Genomic DNA, 22,700 nt, shown 5'->3' on the forward strand with positions numbered 1-22,700 from the left:
CACCTCTTTCTTCCTCTCTACATATGACTCTCTCCTCCTTCTCTCAACTTCTTCCACGCCCCTGTTTCTCATCCACTCACTATATGCTTTCTTCTTTTTTCCCATAGCCTGTCTCATCTCTTCATTCCACCATGCTGTTCCGTGCACCCCCTTGCATCTTCTCTTCACCTCACACACCACCTCACATGCTGCACAGATTTCTTCTGTGAATATTTTGCACACACCTTCCACGTCCCCCATCTGCTCCAGTCCATATATATACCCAGTTGCTCCTACACTTCTCTCTTATATTCTGCAGTTTTCCATCCTCTCGCAACCCTTCCACCCTCCTTGTATGAACTATACCTCTTGTCCATCCTCTCTTCTTTTTTCTCCATTTCATTTGGACCTTCATTCTCACCACCAGCCATTGATGGTCAGAAAGTCCACTCCCCCAACCTCCATATGCTCTTGCATCCATTACACACCTTGTCATTCTGTCATCTACACACACATAATTAATCATTGCATTCCGTTCATTCACCAACCTCCTCCTGGCACAAATGTAAACTAAAGCACTGGCATTCTCATTCATCTTTGCAGGCTCACCCCACTCACCAACTACTCCATCCTCCTTCACATTCTCTGCTTTTCCATTCATTCTGCATCTCCAGTCAAAAACACTCTCATTCCTTTAAAACTTTTCCATGCATGCTTTCACATTTGTCCAGAACTGTTCTCTAACTCTGCTTGCACGATCTTGCATTGTCGCATACATGTACACAATCACCCACATTTTTAGTCCACCCAATCTTACCCACACAATCCTTGAGCCATCTGATCCATATTCACTTATATTCTCCTTCCATATGTTACTCACAACAATACACATTCCTTCTTTTGCCCTTTCATTCTCACCTACTCCCGCGCATATACCCCATCCATACTCCCATTCTCTCACACTCTCACCTCCCCATTTAGTTTCAATTAATCCACATGCATCCGCTTTCACACCCTCAAGCACCTGGACAATCTGTCGCTCTTTCACGTCATCACTTGCATCCCTTACATTTCATGTCGCAGTCCGTACCATGTCCTTTGTTTAGTCCTTAATTGTCACCTTTTGGTTAGTCCTGGTGAAAGGCTTCTTGTTCGTAAATTTAGTTATTTGTTTTCCGGGAAGGGGCACTAACCCTCCGCCAAAACATTTGTTGTCACGTAGGGAACAGGTTGGTTATAAGTCTACCACTCAGCACTGTAAATGCTTTCCTGGTTTACAGGAAATCATTTGGCTTGCCACTTAATGTAGACCTACTCTAGAAACAGAGTACCACTACACTAAGTGGGTGGACGATGGCCGCCCCCACCTACCACTTATTAAATCGAGCAAATTATCGGCATTATGCCCATGTAATAACATTAAAGAGTACCTGCAGGTCTAACAAGCATAACAGAAGAAGAAGACCAACTAAATTTGTAAGGCCACTAACAATGCAACCTTTACACCAGTAAAGGGCTCATATTGTATCAGTAACTATTGAAGTTCATCATCCATGTGCTGGCAGATGAACTGTGTGCTCCTGAAGGTGCCTGATCCACTTCCACGATGGCAGGCTCCCTTGTGGCCCTTCAGACAAGACACTTGGTTGGCCATAGCGGGTGGACTCTTATTTACAGGCTCAGCTCTCTACTGTTTATCTGAACTCTCGTCTCACAGGCATGGAATCAAACACACAATCAGTTGCATGTGCATGATATATCACACATAAAATAAGTTGAAAATACCTGTCAGTTCCATGTTCGTTGTTATGTTTAAAGTGGAAATGGCAAGAAGTATTCATAAAATAACTGAATTCTGAATAAGTCCATCAAAACGTCATTAATTAAATCTTTGCAATAAACACATTCAAACTTTAATGTAAAAATGCAATAATTTTTTCTCCTTAGTCAAGGGGAAGCGCCTTATCTACACTCCCTGACTTCAAGCTACCTCTACGTGACGGCAATGCACCTCCATGAATCCATTGTAAAGCATCCCAAATCTCTCACCATCCGGCTGAGCGTGGGGGTCCTGTGGCTGTACGTGATAGTGCTGGGGATATCCTACAGCTGTAACCTCACCGCCTTTCTCACCGCCATCCGCCAGCCTCCTGTTATCGATACCTTCAGGGACCTGCATGACTCTGGCCTTGGCATAGTCTCAATGGGGCCGTTCTTTGAGAGTCTTATGGAGCGGTCTGCCAATTATTATCTACGAGTTAGTATATGACCAGTTTCGTGATTCATATTACACATACAAACTGAAACAATGCTGTTGAAATGAAGCAGACTGGGCAGTACTACGGAAAAAATTTGGTAATAATTTTTAATATAGAGTTATTATTGTTGCTGCTGCTGCTCCTGCTGTTATTAGCATTTCATTATAATCGTCGTGATGGTGGTCTCAGTCACATCTAGGTAAGAGCGTAGTGGACCGCAGGCTGAAGTTGTGCTTCTCTTACAGTCTATCACCTTTTCGGGGATAGAGAGTGAGGTGGTGCACGACTTTATAATTAAATATGGGAGTTTCCACGCTTTATCGGCGCCACAGCGTGAAGGCGCCCCAGCCCGTAACACCTCACATTATTACTTAACAGACAAAATACGAAGATGTTGTAGAGAATAGTTAGTATGAAAAATACAACCATGAGAGCTGGAAATACATGACAGGAGAATTGCAAGAGTCGAAAGTGTGCTTATCTTTCTTTCCATGTATTTTGCATTTCATTATTATTGAATTTCGTATCAATCAAAACTTACAATCCAGCAAACAAACTTCAGCTTTACTTACACATTAGAATACTAGTTTAAACAAAACTGAATGAATACAAATTATCATAAGTAACAATCACTCTTTTCACTCCAGAAAAACCATGATTCTTAAACTGACTTTCAAACCAACCTCTTTAGTCAAACCTTCTCATTAGAAGGACAACTCAATTGTTTTGGATTTAATCTGGATACACCACAGTCTTTTCTTAACTCACAGATTTCAATGCAAAGACCTCTTGTTGCTCGTTGCCCTGAGAAACACTTGCAAGTACAGAATAAGGCCTTTAAAATTATATGAGGATGTAAGAAGACCACAAATGCATTAAAGTTTTCACTAAGAAACAATTCTAGCTACTACCTATCAACGAGCCCATAAGCATGGTAGGCACACATTTCATTGGTTCAGCAAAGGATCCAACCCATCATTACAGCTGAATGCTGAAACAACCTTCACCACTGAAACACAAGAAACCAACAATTTTTGAACACCAAACAGAATGTCACCACAATACGAACAAAATCATATACAGGCATATAGCCACCACAATCAACCATAAACGTCAGCTAAAAGGCTTCCTCATTAACCTTCGTCATCCTTCTTTGTTACAGTATCAACATAAATACAGGGAAAATACTGACCACTCTACCCTCTATGTAATGCTACCCTCAAAGCTAAATACAGTTAGTCATCTCAAACTTTTCACTCTATTCACACAGGAAAATGTTCGACCCAATGCAGGAATTAAACTACATTACGCAGAGGCGTTTATTGAGAAGGTGCAATCTTCTAAATTGTCTCGACAACATTTTTCTGGAAGAAAAATTGCCGGTGTCATGAAATTCATCAAGTTTTTCAGACGATCGTGGGAATATAATATCAAAAAGATAACGAACCCCAGTAACTAAACAAAGGGGTGTTGAATCTGAATCTGCGTAAATCCGAATAATAATATCACAGCTACAATATAGTTATCAAACAACTTATTCGGTACTCTAGTGACCATGTTCTAAAAAGATAATGTTTCTCACACACACACACACACACACACACACACACACACACACACACAATACTCTGAATATATCATTATTTATTTATTTAACACACGAATCTTATATACTTTTCTAGGGTCTGCATAGTCGGTTTACCCCGTTAACGTCTGATCCTGAGTCATGGGTGTTGAACGGCACAGCAGGCTACATCACTGGCCGCCACACTAGCGAGTTTATCAGGGCACAGATCAACAGTGGTCACATCACGCCCGTCGTTAGGATTATGAAAGTAAGTTTGTTATAGTTTTCTTGCTGAATTTTTGCGTATTACATCCCCATATATCAACTCTTTCCCTCTCATATATATATATATATATATATATATATAGAGAGAGAGAGAGAGAGAGACAGTAGATATATATACAGTTACCTCTCAACTAACACGAGTTTAAAAAACGCATTTTTGTTTTAACATGAGCCAATATTTAAGGAGATATGTTTAACTAACAAGGGTTTCTCGATTTAACGCGACTTTACACGTACGTGATGGTTTCAAATTAACCGCGCGTGCCTTGGACAGTCCCGAGCTGATAGAACGTGTGTGGTAGTTTATGCATAAATACAATTTTTTATTTGTCTGTTGCTTAAACTGGTTTTATTCGAACTATAATATTCGAAAATGAAGTTTGGACCCATTCTGAGCAATTTGGCTCAGGAAAGTGATGGTATATCTAAACTGTTACAACTTGATGCTGCAGAACAGAGAGAAGTAAACCACTCAGACCAATATAGAGCAGTTCTTTATGAAGAAGACAGTAAACTTAAGGGAGTTTTCATCACCAGTAGCACGGGAGTCAGAGGAGGAGGAAGAAGAAGGACAGCAGAGCGAGGAGGGACAACAAATTTAGGGTGGGGAGCAGCGGGAGGTGGGGTAGCCTAGCGGGGTAAGGAGGGACAGCAGCAGACGACGATTGATGCATAGATGAAGTGAGGCTGTGTGTTGTTATTGTTTGTGACCTACTTACTGTAATGAAAATGTTGCTTTTACTGTAGTGTTTTTATGACCTATTAATGCATTAATAATGTTGAGGAACTTTCACAATGCCGTGAATGAAGCAGAATTGAAAGAGAATCCACATAAAAAACGAAAACAGTATGTATTTGGGGAGAAGTAAACAACGCTTCGGTCCAACTAGGGCTCAAATGTTGTTTATTTCTCCCCAGATATACTGTTTTTGTTTTTTACGTGGATTTTCCTTCAAATTAATATTGTTGCTTTTAAGTTTGGAAAAGCATAACTCTCCAAATGGGTAGACTTTCCCAGAGTCCAGGAACGTATCCCCCAATATTACCATTGTCTCTTATGGGAAAATTATGTTTAAAAAAGGCGTTTTTAACTAATGCGACCTCTCCAGGAACCTAACCCTCACGTTATTTGAGAGGCTATATATATATATATATATATCGTATAGTATAATATACCTTCACTCATGTGGGTGATGATTATAGGCACAATTTGAAATAATAACGATCGGCTTGATCACCATCTCACCTCATCCTGCTCACTACTGTCCAGTAATGTGGGGAACATCACATAAAAAAAGCACTCTTAGTCAATGTATAGTACCTTTAATCACTTAGCATTCTCCCTTTATTATAGCCCATTTCCTACCATCATCCCAGTCTATCCAAGCCAGTCCTGAAAACCTGAGTCTTCATTTATCATTTCAAAATTTATTTAACCTCTTAACCACGGGAATGCCTGGAATGTGTCATGTCCGTCCTGCGGGGATAATTGCGCTCCGACTTACTATTTAAAAATATTTGCCAAAAATCAGTTTTTAGCCCGTGAATATTACAATTACATAAGCTTATAGCACATACCTTCAGCTTTCTCCTGGGATGTTTGCTGAGCCTTCGTTTACTACCGTAGGACTTGTGGAGACTTCTGAAGTTCGGTTATGAAGTCTCCACTTTACACTTCCCGATACCCCATAATATGGTTACCACTGCCTAATATTATCACTACAAAAATTATTCTATGAAATTCAAGTAGTTTGGAATCCATATTAAAAAAAAAAACACACACACCGGGAAGGCAATGTAAATTATGAGCGCATATGGCTTTCCACCCGCGCTCTTTCCCCGATGGTATTCTGAGGCAGAGCTGTCATTTATTATTTGTAAAAACACTCACACTTTATATTCCTAGTACTTTATTACCCTTATTTATATATACAGTATTTATCCATAAGTTTCTTCCAGTAATAGTAGTTTATTTTAACTCGAGGCATTCACTTTCTCATTCAATAAATTAGCATAGAGAGCAAAGCTTTCACTTTCACTTTCGTTACTCCAAGTATTTATACACTTTAGAGCGTAGCTTTCACTTCACTTTCATTACTCCAAGTATTTATACTCATTATCTTATATTACTAATTATTTACATTTCTATTTACATTTTCTATTTTATTTACATTCTTTGCATTTCTGTTTCGTTTACACTGTGTTATGCACTGTCACTTGCAGTAACTTATAAAACTATTTTCCACTGTTCAAGTATATTTACATTCATTGCTTTCACTTGCTATTTACACATTATTTACACATTATTTTCATTTGCACTTGCACTGTTTTAGAGTCAGCAGGAAGATCATAGTCACTGTCCATCATTATCATTGATAAATTAGCCAGTTCACGTTCCACAGCAGTCACCTAGCCCTTTATCCCTTCCCATTTGAGGTTCAGTAGGGGTAGAGGTCACAGGTGTAGTGGCACTACACAGGGCCCCTTACAGTAGGCTAAGAAGCAGCGGAATTGGACAGGCTCGAATCCGACATGGTTTCACCTTGAAAGACGACAGTAAACTGAATGATGTGGCCTAGGGGCAGGGAAGGGTTGACAGTGTCAGTGTGGTGACAGCTGCTAATTTATATGCTATGAAATGATTGGCAGGAAATCTAGACAATACATTAGTAAATTAGGTAGTTCCAGGTGAAAGTAAATATCACTTAGGCCTCTCCCTTCCTTTCTTACATATATTTTTATTATGAGAATAGGTCATACAGCATATTTCAAGGGAAAATAAACAGGGAAAATTAGCGAACGAGTGCACATGGGATGTTGCCAGGTGATAATTAGCCCATTCCAGATGTATGTCAGTATTAATTACCTTTTCTCTTTCTTTTATGTATTATTTTGTATAAGAACAGGGCATAGGGCACATTTCAATGGATAAAATGAGAGGAAAATTCTGTCCAGGATTTGCGTAGTGCAAAGCGGCTGGGCAAACGTGAGGAGAGGGTAATGGAGGGGAGGTAAGGAGGAGAGTCAAGGACAGTGGAAAAAATGGCTAAATTGTCAACAGTGGATGGGAGTACAGATGACATTAGCAGAATTGTCTATAGCTGGACACTGGTAGTACTAATAGATGATACAAGCCAGCACCTGAAAGCCCGGGCGGATTCAAAATAACACAGAATCATAAAAGTGACGCCCTACAGTATGATCACTTGTGCCCGAGCATCACGAAAGTGATGCCCCGCAGTTAATGAGTTAATAAGGATGATTTTTTTGCGTATGATAATATAGGTATATTCTGATATAGTTTGTTCTAACCTGAGTAGAGGTGATTTCTCTGATGTAACAAGTCTTAACCTGTAGTATTTCTAAAAAGAGTGTGCTGAGAAAGTTGAATTCAAATATATGCATTCATGCATGACCTGAGTATTTTTTTTTTCGACCTAGGGGAGCTGAAATGACCTAAAAAGGCTTAAATTGAACGAAATAGTTCTAAAGTGACCTATGTGGACCCTGTCTTGGAAGATATAGTCTACGATGACCACAATGTATTGAAACTGACCGGAATGGATGTGACTGAATCTACAGTGAAATTACTGACTAGATAAAATGAAGACCTAGAATATACCCAAGTGAATATGAATGGTTCTTAACTCTTCCACCACGGGGATAGTAAATATACTGCGGTGGCTGAAAAGAGCAGCACTGTGGTGCCCCTTTCTATAACTAGTTTGTTCTTTATTATTTTTTGTGCCAAAACATGATTGGCTCTCCTACAAAGCTGCAGTGTTCTTACTCCTTGCTCCCATTCCCCTCTCCAGCTATCCTAAAGTTGTGAAAGGAGGATGCATGTGGCTGATGGCATTGCACTGGGTATTTTGTTTAATCTGAATGTAGGGGGACAGTGAATTATGAAATATATAAAAAGAAAGTAAAGTAAAAATAAAAGCTTAAAGCTTTTTATATTATTTTGTAAATATTTTGTCGCTTTCAGGGTTACTTTGTAATCAGAAAAACTGTATGTTATGAGAGAACATGTCATAATACTAACACATTAAATATTGGTATAGTATACGTTTTAGTTGAAATAGTAGCACTTTAAATATCGACTACAGTTATTTGTGGGGCTTAAATGATGATAGCACCATCATTTCACAGATACAGTGACTACATAAAAGAATCAGCTGGATTTCCATGAGTTTTTCTCTTTTGCGAGAAGTGCTAAGCATGCTGTTAATGCTAGGAAAGCAACATTACAAGCCGCATGAGTATGTGTATGATCAAAATAAGTGTGATGTCTTCTACCATTTGTTAAGGCTAATGGTGGATTTTAAAAGGAATAAATAATCTCACTCTCCCAGGTTAGGAATTCTCCTACCCTCCATGCTCAGAGGTTATGATACAAAAATTGGATTCACTGTTATCTTGCATGTTTTCAACTTATTACCACGCATTTTCCTCTAAATGTTTCAAGCAATACGCTATTCACACATTGATTCTTCTGACACTTATTTCGGGCAATAGGTTTTGCCAGTTGAGGTTCATGTCGGCAAAACATAAGTAAGCAGACAAAGAATACACTTGTTTTGATCTCAGCAAATCACGTCTTAGGCTAATTGGAAGTCTGATTGTTAAGATCAGTATCAGTGTTTACGAATGTGTGTGTGTGTGTGTGTGTGTGTGGTGTGTGTGTGTGTGTGTGTGTGTGTGAGAGAGAGAGAGAGAGAGAGAGAGAGAGAGAGAGAGAGAGAGAGAGAGAGAGAGAGAGAATATCAAGAACTGATGCGATGGGAGTGCAACTGGTTGTGATTGGTGGGAAGTAGGATGATTGAACTATGATACATTCAGAGGATGATGCGTTGCTTTCCAGAGTTGATCAGAATCTTTACGCACTAATTCATTGTTTCGTGATAGCTCAGGAAAGGCGTGGTCTGAAATTAAAGGCCGATATAATTGAAGCAATGGATGTTGAAAGAGCAGCTGACTCCCACTGTAATGTGTTGGTGAACAGAAACAGATTAAGTGAGGACAGGGCTCAACTTAATGAAATGTAGAGGAGAGTAGCGAAAGGTAGAAAAGTTTATAGCATTATAATGGTCTTGATATGGAAAATGAAGGGCTGAAATAGGACTGTATGAAAATGTGATAATGCCCCCACTAACGTGACAGTGACTATTAGAAGAACAGGGACCTATATAATCAAGAGTAATAATCAAAACTAGACATTTAGAAAAGATGTGGTGTACACATTGGACTGAACAATGAATTTAGATTTGCTAGAAATTTCAAGTTGAGATTATTGATCAGTGTGTGGAAGATAATGTGTTTCAGTAGTATGGAGATACAAAGACTGGATAGGAAAAGGATGTTGAAATGGACGTATTATCTTTGATTAAATTTTAGCACTGGAGAGGCAAGGCCGAGAAAGAATAGGGTGACAGGACAAGACAAATGAAAGTTTAAAATTTGAAGTAGTAAAATAACTGATTAATAATGAAAATAGATGAATGAAATTTTTATAAAATTGCACGACATATGTTTCAACAGAATTCTTCCTGTCCTTGACCAATCAATTGCAATATCTATCTATCTATCTACCTATCTATCTGTCTATATAGATGGATAGATAGATAGATATAGATTTATTGGTTTTTAAGGTGGAACAGAATTTTTAAAATTTGGTCAGTGACTGATTGCATAGCTAATTTTATAGGTATCTGTTGAATTCTTAATTTAACTCTCTTGTTACCAATCGACGCAGGCTGCATCCAACCACGAGTAAGTACTTGAGACACAGGCCTGGGCACCCAAGGCCACACACTGAAAGACTACCCCTGTCACACCGCTATTCCTGTGCACTGCATAGTTCATCAACAATTTATCCTCACACCCTTATTTATGCCTTGATAATCGTAATTTTTTTTCACCTAAAACCTGAATAAATGTACTTTCTTACGGTGTTGTAGAAAAGATAACCCGAGTGTAAATTATGCCTTTTTTTTTTCAGGTATTTTTCAGTTTTTTTCTCAAATATAATGTTACTGAGAAAAAGTTATAGGAAATTTATTTGGCTACATTTTGGTGAATAAAGAATTACTGTAGGTCAATTAGGACCAATTTTATGGAACACGAAAGGAAACTATCTTACATTCGAGCAAGGCTCGTAGCACACTGACTGGGGCAGTGGGGCAACACTGGGTGCAGAGTGGACTGAGCGCGGCGGGAGTTTACACTGGGACGCAAGTAGTGCTTTGTTCTCCCCCAGAAATGGAGAAAATCATTACATAACCCCAAAAAATAGGGGCCATTTCATTTGACGCAACTGGTGTCGAATGGAAATGAGCAGTAGAAATGTGCACAGATGCAGCCAGCATCAAATGGTAATAAGTGCATAAAATTTGCATGAAATTTGCACAGCACCTTAAACACCAAAGGGTTAAGATGCATGCTTTATTGCTTCTGATCATGACCTCTCATACCCTATATAATGATGATGAGTGTGATGATGAAGTTGATGTTGCAGGAATGCACTTGGCCATTCAGTGTTGGTGTGGGGCTACAAAGCTTTTCACCCCTGAAGTCGACGTTTGACTCGGCCATCAACAAGATAGTAGACAGCGGACTGATCTCGCACTGGTTCAAAGAATCAGTTCAACTATACACGGAAGTAAGTGTACAACTGAGAAAAGTAGAATCTGTCTGCATTATATGTTCCACAAGTTTTCGAGTACAACAGTAATGTTTCCACCATCCCCTCCTCCCCCTCATCACATAGTCATGAGATACCATAGTTGTGAGGTGAAGGAAACCATGAAACCATGATTTTTTTTTCTTACTTTTCCCTACAGATGTATGCACAGTTGTAGTTATATATATTTATTTCTGATTCAAAGCCTGCACAACACAGTTTGACGGCTTCTGACAGAAATGTGATACAACACAGTAATTCCTGACAGAAAGGCCATACAACCAGAGGCGTCATTTGGGGGGGGGGGCAGCGAGTTGTGCTCACCCCCCCAAGCTTCCTGAGGGGGCTTCCAAATCAACTACAGTTAATGAAAAAAAAAAAAGGTTAACACGGTGAAATAGAAAATAATTTGTGTTTAGCCTCAATACGTTTTGAGTGAAATATATCTTTTGTGTGTGTGTGTGTGTGTGTGTGTGTGCAATAATCACAATAATTTACTAAGTATATTAAAGGATGTTAATGTAAATCTGTTCCTAGCCCGCCGTTCAGTTAACTTCAGTATCGAGCTGCCTTTTTTATTGTATTCTGGCTATCATTATTAGCTTTTATTCACCTTAGGAAGTACGTACCCAAAGGTAGGACTCTTAAGAGCTCATTTAGATCAGTGGTTCCCAAAGTGGGCGTTGCTTTACTGGTTGAAGAACTTTAAGCTCAACAGGTATCATCATCATATATGGAGGAAACGTATATATATATATATATATATATATATATATATATCCAGTACAGCAACTTACAATATTGACAGCCACTACATCATCCCCTAGTCAAGACTCAGATTTTATTTCTGTTGATGAAGCAGAAATCACATTGGCACATAGTGTTGTCCTGAACCAAGATCAAAAAGATACAAAAGACAGTCCACCCACATCACAAACTCCAGCTATTCAAGCAGTTGATATATCTAAGTCCCCCTATGATAAACCCAGTCAACCAAAATTGCCAAGCTACCCAAGCAATCAGAATAAGAGGAAAATTAGAAGTCCCTATTTTGATCTATTTTCTTGGTTAGAATACTCGGTCTCACAAGATGCGTGTTACTGCTTCCATGTAGGCACTTTCCTGGAGCATCTGTTTGTAAGGAGGAAGGATTAGGTAGGACACCGTTTATTGATGTTGGAACAAAGAAATGGAAAGACAGCAATACCCTTCTCAAACAATATCAGGCAAGTGAAAGACACATTCATAGTATGATCGTTTGGTCTAATGTCAAGGATATTCAGTCAGGGTCCACTCAGTCTGTAGTATCTTCTCTATATTCAGCTAGGCTACAAGAAATTGGGGACAACAGTGAACATGTAAAGTTACCATTAAAAGACATTGCATTACTTGGAGGACAAAGCCTGTCTTTTCGTGGACATAATAAAGGTGGTAATACATTAAATTCAGGAAATTTTGTAGAAATTCTTCACCTAATTGCTGACTCAAATTCCTCTCTAAAACAAAAGTTAGTTCGACCAGAATGAGTTGATGTCAGTTGCTGGAAGACATAATTATCAACAATTTGTGCTGAAGCACAAGAAGCCAAGTACTTTTCAGTTACGGTTGATGAAAGACTTGTCAAAAACGGAACAGATGGCTATTCTTGTGCGGTACTTTAGTGAGGGTATTGTGAAAGAACCTGTCGTTGGAACCTATCACATGGAAAAGGTTGATGCTGAAAGTTTAGCTGATTTTATATATAAGGAGATAGAACAATCTGGTTAAATTTAATATAAGTGTGTGGCTCAGTGTTATGATGGTGCTAGTGTATGAGTGGATGCTCTAGCAGGATTCAAGCAAGACTACGGGATAAAATACCCCAAGCAGTATACATACATTGCCATGGACACAGGCAAAATTTAGTACTGGGTGACTGCATAAAGAATACCAAAGGCGTCTCTTCATTTTTTTCATTATTTTATTAACACACTTTACACATTTATTACTAACAGTAATACAGGGAACCAAGTTTTCACAGAGGCACAGAAAGCGAAAGATCTTCGGGTTTTGACATTAGAAAGACCTACCTTAACTAGATGGTCTTACTATTATAGGCCAGTATCAAAGGTTAAGCTTCGCTATGGAAGTTTGCTATCAGTGCTTCATACAGTTTCAGAGGGTTCTGATTCAAAAGCTGCGGCAGAAGCAAATGGACTGTGCAAAAAGTTAGTTTTTCAGGTTAGTAATGGATCTACATATTACTGAACAAATCCTTAGAGTTACTGTAGTGCCACACATTTGATATTCATGTATGTATTTAGTAGTACTGTAATTTTAAGTTAGATAGGGTGTAACCTGAATATTAGTTTATAAGTTCCTACCCTAAGTAGTAATTCATATATTAATAATTACTGTAGGGCTAACTCTATTTTTATATGTATGTATCTCTGTATCTATGCAGTGGGTGATGTAATTGTGGGTGTTGAGCTATGGGAATTCCTTAGTCAAGCCGAGTAATGAAAGACACATGCGAGCAGCTTATCCCCTCCCTTTGTGCGTCGTTGTTGGGCGCCGAGTTTAAACCTTAAACAGAATAATGATGAATATACAATTCTTTCCGTAACCGAGTTGTGAAATGTTTGCTAATGAAGCTGCTAGAACACAAGTATGTAAGATTAGCAGTCCAAAAGGCCTAAATAATGTCATTTGTGAGGATTTAAAGTTCCGTTTATCTTGGCCGTCACTAGATGGCATGAGCTGCTCTCAGATTCAAATTGAAATAGTGATAGAATCAGTATCTAATTTAAGTAAGGATAAATCCCAAATTTTCCCCAATTCAATCAGGAGTCCTGGCGTCATGGGTACACTGCTAAATAAATTGTAAAGAGAATTGAAACCCACCATATTTCAAAAACACCACCTCATTTGACTTGAGCAGTGGCGTCGCTTTAGTGCCCGACATACGCCACTTGCTGCCCAGACATCGTGTGTAACAGACGTTCGTTTAGTCCCCAGACACCGGCGGCGACGTCCGTGGGAGCACGCCAGTATTCCCAAGTATTGCCCATAGACTTTTACACTTACACTTGCACCACTCACGAGTTATTATTACAAACCGAAGGTATTTGATGTGTTATTAATGATTCTATCAAGTGAATTATTTTTTTTGTAGATAAGGAATAGAAGTATAGAAGTGATATGTTCTGTAACGGAAAGGAAAATTCAAATTCATCAACTGTTCTCTTTCTTTAAAATTAGTTTATTAGAAAAATTATAATCAGGAGCGTGGAAGGGAACTTACTGATTGTGAACAATAATGTAATATTTAAGTTGTACCTCGAGGCTAAACAAGCCCGAGTGATTGAGGTGTTCCTAGTGATTGTATTTCTTTTTTTTAATTATTCCTCGAGGCTAGACAGGCCCGAGAGATTATGTATTTCTAGTGATTATATAACATTGTCGATGGTGAAACATTGTAAAACAATACTGATTTGATGTGAGAACCGAGAAAACTATAGGAGGAGAATACCTTGTATGGGTGAAAGATGAATACAAATAATCATTCTTATTGATTCGAGGCTATGCCAGCCCGAACAGACAATTCATACCCGTAAAAGTGTCCCTGTCTTGAGGCCATTGTTGAGCCCAAGAGTAACGGCCAAAAAGAAAGTAAAGTACAACGACTCCATATCTCGAGTGTATCAAATTGTTTCGTCTGGTAATAATGTTAGAGGAATGATCACCCAAAAGCCTTAGTAACATTTACAATCTTCTCTCATACTAAAAAGGGTCATGTAATAAAAAATGTTTTTTTGTGGAAATTAACAATTATTAAAGTAAAGTATATAGCATTTTCTTTTCTTTATTAGTATACCTAATCAAGGAAATTATGTCCTCAAGCCAAATTCACTCCCCTTCCAATTCAAGATTCCTTCGCTGAGGGAACGACAACCACCTGAGGTACCGACTAAATCTAAACTCGGCCAAAAACTACAAACGCTACCACAATTCATTTTTTTTTTTTTTCATAAATATTTACCATCCACTATATTAAGTCGAGTACCACTTGTATATCCATGGGTGAGTTGATCAATACCCACAACAGGTAAGAAACTACATACCCCTATCATCATTACACTGGTGTCAACTGGTGGGATAAAGTTTCAGGTTTTACACTGGTGTCAGCCAATGGCATAAAAGGTCTTACCACTAGCATCACACTGGTGAGTACCGGTGGGGCAACATTCATAGCTTTACACTGGTGGCAATAGCGGTGGGATATTCATCGTTCCCAAATTAGTGGCGTTGGTGAGAAAATGAAGGGAAGTGAAAAGTAAAGAGAAAATATTTCAAAATTTAATTTCCTCTTTTTTGTGAGTAAGAATAGTACATTAGTCACCATGTCTCTATATGGACAGTTGTTTGCTCAGACGCAGCCGGAAGCTGATCGTCCGTCACAAGTAGGGCGAGATCATGTAACCATTCAATTGGATGAGGCTGAGGAACAGTTCGGTGCTACTAACAGAACGCTGCTTTCACACTCGACCCCTTGTTCACACATTATGAGTTCACACCACTCTCTCACAAAACCGCGCGATATCCCAATTTTGGAATTGAATCAGCTACAAGGGATAGAAGCTACATCTCGCCTCGAAATGTTTTGTGAGGCGGTGGAACAGGCTCATACTAGCAATGCAACTAGAATCCAGGTTGCCAAGAGTCGAATGGGTTCTGAATTGGCCACTTTTATTCATAACTATCAAAAGAAACATTTTGCACTGTCATGGCCCGAGCTTAAAAAATTCTTGAATGCGGAGTTTGCCATCGAGTTGAGTGTAGATCGAGCTTGGCAAGAGTTAGAGAACATGACCTATGACTGGGAGGAATCACCCCAGGCGTTTGTACATAGGTTCATGTGTAAGCATGCGGCTCTCGAAACAAAGTTCCCGAAAGAAAAGTTTCCCTCGCGAGATAAATGGATCAAGAAGAAACTGTGGTATGGTCTTCCGCTTGAGTCTAGGGAAAAATTGGAAGGTTACCTTGATGACGGATATCCACTCCGTAAATTCATTGACAGGATCGAAAATGAAAGGCAGCTTCTCGAAGAGAGGTATACCACTAGAGTTAATGCAATGCCGGATAGAGACAATAAAAGTGAAAATCCCTCAGATACCAATGTAGTTGATAATCCACCAAGACCATCCCATGATAACTGCCAATCCGAGTCAGACAAGGAAGTGACTGAATTGAGAGCTCAATTAAGGGATTTGAAAACAAATTTAGAACAACTCAATCAAAAACAATCTACTGAAACACCGAGGCGAAAATACTGTAGTCATTGTCTGAAGAGTTCACATACGTTGCAAGAATGTTGGGCTAAACCACCACCAGGCCACTGTTTTGATTGCCGTAGGTTGGGATGTCGTAGAGGCAGTAATGATTGCCCAGGGCGCATAAACCGCAGCGCAGCGATGCGGGGCAATAACAGATTTCACCCACCCAGTCCAAATGCGAGGCAGACCGCCACTCAAAGTAAGTTCCCCCATCAGGCTATTTGACTAACCGCAGGTATAACATCGCCCACAATAAGTGTCAACGTGAATGATAAAATAGTGGAAACTGTTGTTGACACAGGGAGTGGATATACCTTACTTAAAGAGGCCACCGCGAAGCGGTTAGGAACAGAAATAAACACGAGGAGAAATCCACCGAGATTACAGGGAGTCACAGGAGCGCCACTCCGTATCCTGGGTATGGTCAAAGTAGATATTAGAGTGGGAGATGAGAAAGTTCATCAACAGTGGTGTCCAGTCGTTCCGAACGCCTGCTTGACTACTGAAATGTTGTTGGGATGTGATGTCCTCGGACAATCTCCGTTGATCTGGAATGGTGCACAACGAGCGCTAATGTGGGGAGGAGCCCCGTACGTCGTGAACTACGTTCCGCGGCGAAAAGGAAAAGTTGAACGAGTCCAGGCCACACCTATCAGAGCCGTCAGGAACCCTCAACAGTTGAAACAAATTAATCTTGTAACAGTAGAGAGACTCACCCCATATCAAACCAAATTCATTGCCGTGCCAGTGAGTGAGGAGCCTAAAACCACTTTACTATTTTACCCACAAGCACGTTTCAGTCACAATAGTCACCCTTACTTATTACAGGTGAATTCAGAGGGCCTAGTCTATTTGCCCCTCAATAATAGAGCCAAACAAGACAAACTGTTTCGGATAGGTACCATTCTAGGCTCATATGAAATCATTGATGACCCTCCTGTAAGTCCAGTCAACTCAGTAACCAAAATCCAAAATGATCTGATCCCTACCAGTGATCGAACAGATGAAAGTGGAACTCGTGTTCAACGACTCCGAAAGCTAATTGACGAACAGACATGGCCCCACTTAGATTCAGCTCAACAAGAAGAATTAGCTAACGTAATTCTGCAACACGATCCTCTCTTCATTTTGGAAAAAGGAGAACTAGGAACCATCAGCGGTCCCTCCGTTCACATTAAAGTAGCAGATCCACAGCCCAGCCGTGGACCGATCTATCGATACCCTGAACAAGCTAAACAGGTGATTGCTGAAATGTTGCAAGACATGGAAGAGAGAGAAATTATTGAAAGATCAACAGCTGCCTGGTTATCTCCTATTGTATTAGTTAACAAGCCGGACGGCAGCAAGCGCATGTGTTTAGATTATCGCCACGTGAATCAACACCTAGCCACGGATATCTATCCACTGCCCAGACTGGAAGAGTTAGTCGAGCAGGCTGCAGGTCATAAATACTATGTGACTCTTGATATGCGTGAGGCGTATTTTCAAATCATGTTGGACGAGGAAAGTCGTGATTTAACCACATTCAGTGATGGAGTCACACTTTACAGATTTAGGCGCTTACCATTCGGACTAAAATGTTCACCAGCCATATTTTCCCGACGAATGCAGGACATTCTTACTCCATTGTTGAAGCAAGGATGGGTAAAGAATTATTTAGATGATTTGATAATCTGGGCTGATGACTTCTCCATGTTGTTGAGTCGCTTACAGCAACTATTCACTTTACTCTCACAGAATGGGGCCAAGTTAAATTTAAGTAAATGTACCTTTGGGTTAAAAGAAGTGACCTTTCTTGGCCATAAAATCTCAGCAGCCGGGAGTACGCCGGACCCAAAAAACATAGAGGCTATCAACAAAATGAAAAAACCCACCAAAGTAAAAGAAGTCCGGAGATTCCTTGGAATGTGCGGATTCTACCGAAAACACGTACCTTCGTTCGCAAAAATAGCAGCTCCCCTAACTAACTTAACCAGATCCAGAATAGCGTTCGAATGGTCAGATGAGTGTCAATCTGCTTTTGATCAATTGAAGTCGAGCTTAGTGAATGCGCCAGTATTGGTAAGAGCCCACGTGACTCGACCATTCATGGTAACCACCGACGCGAGCAACACTCATATTGGTGGCGTATTGAGTCAGATCCAACCAGACAACTCCAACTTGCCAATTGGTTACTTTTCCAAAAAGCTCAATCCTTGCGAGAGAAAATATTCCGCAACAGACAAAGAAGCATTGGCAGTTGTTCTCACATGCCGCAACTTTCACCATTACTTGTGGGGTTCCCACTTTACTATCTTGACAGATCATCAACCGCTTACTAGTATATTTAAGCGAAAAACCAAATCTCCACGTATGAACAGATGGATTCTCGAGATGCGTGAGTACGACTACAACGTGCAGTATGTCAAGGGTAAATATAATGTAGTCGCTGATCAACTATCTAGACCTGTCAGAGTGATATTCCACCAGTCAGAAACCAACTGGCTTGGATTTAGTAGAGACGAGATGAGAGCTAAGCAACGAGAAGAACCCATGTGGGATGAGTTAGTTAAGTACTTGCGTAGTGAGAAGCTCCCTGCTAAAAGACTACCGAAAGCTATGTTGAGCCAGTTCGTATTGATTGATGAACTATTATATTTTGCCCGTGAAACAAGTGATGGTAGCATCCAATATTGTTTGGTGATTCCTAAGACAATCAGTAGAGAAGCAATCAAACACGCGCACGAAACCTCAGGACATCTAGGACAGAAGAAATCTATTAAGAAAGCCGAAGAACTATTCTATTGGCCAAATCTAAAGGTAGATGTATGCGAGTATGTGAAACAGTGTCCCACTTGTCAGAGATTCAAAGGTGAAACTGGGTTACAGCAACCTTGGAAAGGTTTCCCGCCTGTAAGTAAACCATTGGAACGTATCGGGATTGACTTGACTGATATGGTTGCTGGATCTCAGGGTTACCGCTATGTCCTTACTGTGATAGATCATTATAGTAGGTTCGTCAAATATTATGCCATCAGGGATAAACATACACAACACATCATACACTGTCTTGGGCAATACTTCACCGACTTTGGGACGCCACGAGGTATCGTGCTGGACAACGGCGGAGAGTTCACGAGTGGAGAGTTCAAGAAGTTCTGCCGGAGGAACCAGGTGGACTTGTTCTACGTTACCCCTTATCATCCCCAGGGAAACTCTACCACTGAAAGGATGCATCGGACAATGAAAAGCATCCTAGCGTCTCTCTGCAATGGACATCCCTTACGTTGGCCTCAGCTGCTTCCAATCGTGTCAAACCGTTATAAATCAAGCGGTGCACTCGAGCACGGGACAACAACCTTATTATGCCTTCTTCTCACGCCATCCCCCTCGCCTCATTGGTACCTTATTGCCTTCTGTGGATGCAGAGGAGGACGACCTGGCGATAGCACACACTCTCATAAAGGATACGACCCAACGAATGACGAGGCGATACCGAGAGGTGGCCAATAGGCGGAGGAAAGCACAGAAGGTTGAAGTCAATAGCTTAGTGTGGGCGAAAAAAGAGACCATACAGCCGGGTACCTGTAGAAAACTGAATGCCAAATGGGACGGCCCGTACAAAGTGATTGAAGTACTGCTAGATGGAAGTGTTTATATCATTGAAAATGTATTTAGTGGAAAAAAAATACAAAGGGCTGCTGAAAAGGTAAAACCATATTACGGTACCGAGGAATGGCTCTTAGAACCGCTGCAACAGGAGCTCGCCCCGGAGCCCGAAGATGAGCGATTACCACCGCGAGTGAGGATTGCCCCTCGGAGACTCATAGAGGAGTGTTAGAAAAGTACACAAGTGCATGTGACGAATGTTGTGAAACATAACTGCTTAAAGTTATGTTCCGGGTGGACTCATCCCCGAGGAGAGGGTGTAAAAAGGAAAAGAGAGAAGAGTTCCTGTTGGAACCGGGAAGTGCCTTACTTCGAGGGGAGTAATTAATCCCCTCACCTTACAGTTAGCACGGTTTGTCAGGCAGTGGAGTCTTCAGGACAGAATGAGCGCTCACCTCTCGCGGGTGGAAAGCTGGAAACGAAAGGACTGAGTGAATGTGATTGTGAATGGAAGAGTGTAAGGAAGCGCCTCCCGTGGTGATCTCAATCTCGAGAGACCCTGTCGAGCTCAGGTGAGTGACAAGCTATCCTCCAAAACCTGAGGCTGACTGGGGCATAAATTCCCTCATCACATCTCGAGTAAGGAGTGATCATACCTCCTAATGTAGTGAGTAAGCGACCTTCCGAGGTACGCATCAGGTGTTTAATGTGGACCGACAGGTGCCACCGATTGTGGGGAAAGGTATTCCAAATTCAAAGTGTTTATAGCAGTTATAAGAGTAACAACATTCCATCCATGCACATGTCATAGAAAATTGACTTGGGTAAAATTTGTTTTCCGAACGTGGGAGCCGTGTAGTGCCACACATTTGATATTCATGTATGTATTTAGTAGTACTGTAATTTTAAGTTAGATAGGGTGTAACCTGAATATTAGTTTATAAGTTCCTACCCTAAGTAGTAATTCATATATTAATAATTACTGTAGGGCTAACTCTATTTTTATATGAATGTATCTCTGTATCTATGCAGTGGGTGATGTAATTGTGGGTGTTGAGCTATGGGAATTCCTTAGTCAAGCCGAGTAATGAAAGACACATGCGAGCAGCTTATCCCCTCCCTTTGTGCGTCGTTGTTGGGCGCCGAGTTTAAACCTTAAACAGAATAATGATGAATATACAATTCTTTCCGTAACCGAGTTGTGAAATGTTTGCTAATGAAGCTGCTAGAACACAAGTATGTAAGATTAGCAGTCCAAAAGGCCTAAATAATGTCATTTGTGAGGATTTAAAGTTCCGTTTATCTTGGCCGTCACTAGATGGCATGAGCTGCTCTCAGATTCAAATTGAAATAGTGATAGAATCAGTATCTAATTTAAGTAAGGATAAATCCCAAATTTTCCCCAATTCAATCAGGAGTCCTGGCGTCATGGGTACACTGCTAAATAAATTGTAAAGAGAATTGAAACCCACCATATTTCAAAAACACCACCTCATTTGACTTGAGCAGTGGCGTCGCTTTAGTGCCCGACATACGCCACTTGCTGCCCAGACATCGTGTGTAACAGACGTTCGTTTAGTCCCCAGACACCGGCGGCGACGTCCGTGGGAGCACGCCAGTATTCCCAAGTATTGCCCATAGACTTTTACACTTACACTTGCACCACTCACGAGTTATTATTACAAACCGAAGGTATTTGATGTGTTATTAATGATTCTATCAAGTGAATTCTTTTTTTTGTAGATAAGGAATAGAAGTATAGAAGTGATATGTTCTGTAACGGAAAGGAAAATTCAAATTCATCAACTGTTCTCTTTCTTTAAAATTAGTTTATTAGAAAAATTATAATCAGGAGCGTGGAAGGGAACTTACTGATTGTGAACAATAATGTAATATTTAAGTTGTACCTCGAGGCTAAACAAGCCCGAGTGATTGAGGTGTTCCTAGTGATTGTATTTCTTTTTTTAATTATTCCTCGAGGCTAGACAGGCCCGAGAGATTATGTATTTCTAGTGATTATATAACATTGTCGATGGTGAAACATTGTAAAACAATACTGATTTGATGTGAGAACCGAGAAAACTATAGGAGGAGAATACCTTGTATGGGTGAAAGATGAATACAAATAATCATTCTTATTGATTCGAGGCTATGCCAGCCCGAACAGACAATTCATACCCGTAAAAGTGTCCCTGTCTTGAGGCCATTGTTGAGCCCAAGAGTAACGGCCAAAAAGAAAGTAAAGTACAACGACTCCATATCTCGAGTGTATCAAATTGTTTCGTCTGGTAATAATGTTAGAGGAATGATCACCCAAAAGCCTTAGTAACATTTACAATCTTCTCTCATACTAAAAAGGGTCATGTAATAAAAAATGTTTTTTTGTGGAAATTAACAATTATTAAAGTAAAGTATATAGCATTTTCTTTTCTTTATTAGTATACCTAATCAAGGAAATTATGTCCTCAAGCCAAATTCACTCCCCTTCCAATTCAAGATTCCTTCGCTGAGGGAACGACAACCACCTGAGGTACCGACTAAATCTAAACTCGGCCAAAAACTACAAACGCTACCACAATTCATTTTTTTTTTTTTTCATAAATATTTACCATCCACTATATTAAGTCGAGTACCACTTGTATATCCATGGGTGAGTTGATCAATACCCACAACAGGTAAGAAACTACATACCCCTATCATCATTACACTGGTGTCAACTGGTGGGATAAAGTTTCAGGTTTTACACTGGTGTCAGCCAATGGCATAAAAGGTCTTACCACTAGCATCACACTGGTGAGTACCGGTGGGGCAACATTCATAGCTTTACATTACCAATAGTTTGTCAGATCAGCTTCAAGCAGAGGAAGCCTTACTATCTGAAGCTTGCTCTCTCATATAGTCAACTATTAAGGAATTGCATGTCTTGAGAAAGGACGAGGCTTTCTCTGATATTTTTGACAAAGCTAAATATATTATTTCAACATATGAGGCAGATACCAACTTGGAAAATTCAAATCAGTTGAGCA

At 40.1% G+C, this 22,700-nt stretch overlaps 1 protein-coding gene across 1 annotated transcript in view; it reads left to right on the forward strand.

Annotated features, from left to right (window-relative positions):
- The window catches only part of LOC145396958 (putative glutamate receptor), a 289,079-nt gene that overhangs the window by 49,437 nt on the left and 216,942 nt on the right, over positions 1–22,700 (forward strand). The window contains exons 6-8 of the mRNA XM_080270191.1: positions 1,545–1,696; positions 1,927–2,236; positions 3,920–4,072. Coding sequence (XP_080126317.1) covers positions 1,545–1,696; positions 1,927–2,236; positions 3,920–4,072 — 615 coding nt within the window. The remainder of the gene's footprint in view (positions 1–1,544; positions 1,697–1,926; positions 2,237–3,919; positions 4,073–22,700) is intronic.

This window comes from Coenobita brevimanus, chromosome 40, assembly GCF_032717465.1.
Source record: "Coenobita brevimanus isolate Jiangsu-jjx chromosome 40, ASM3271746v2, whole genome shotgun sequence".
Taxonomy (NCBI): Eukaryota; Metazoa; Arthropoda; class Malacostraca; order Decapoda; family Coenobitidae; genus Coenobita; species Coenobita brevimanus.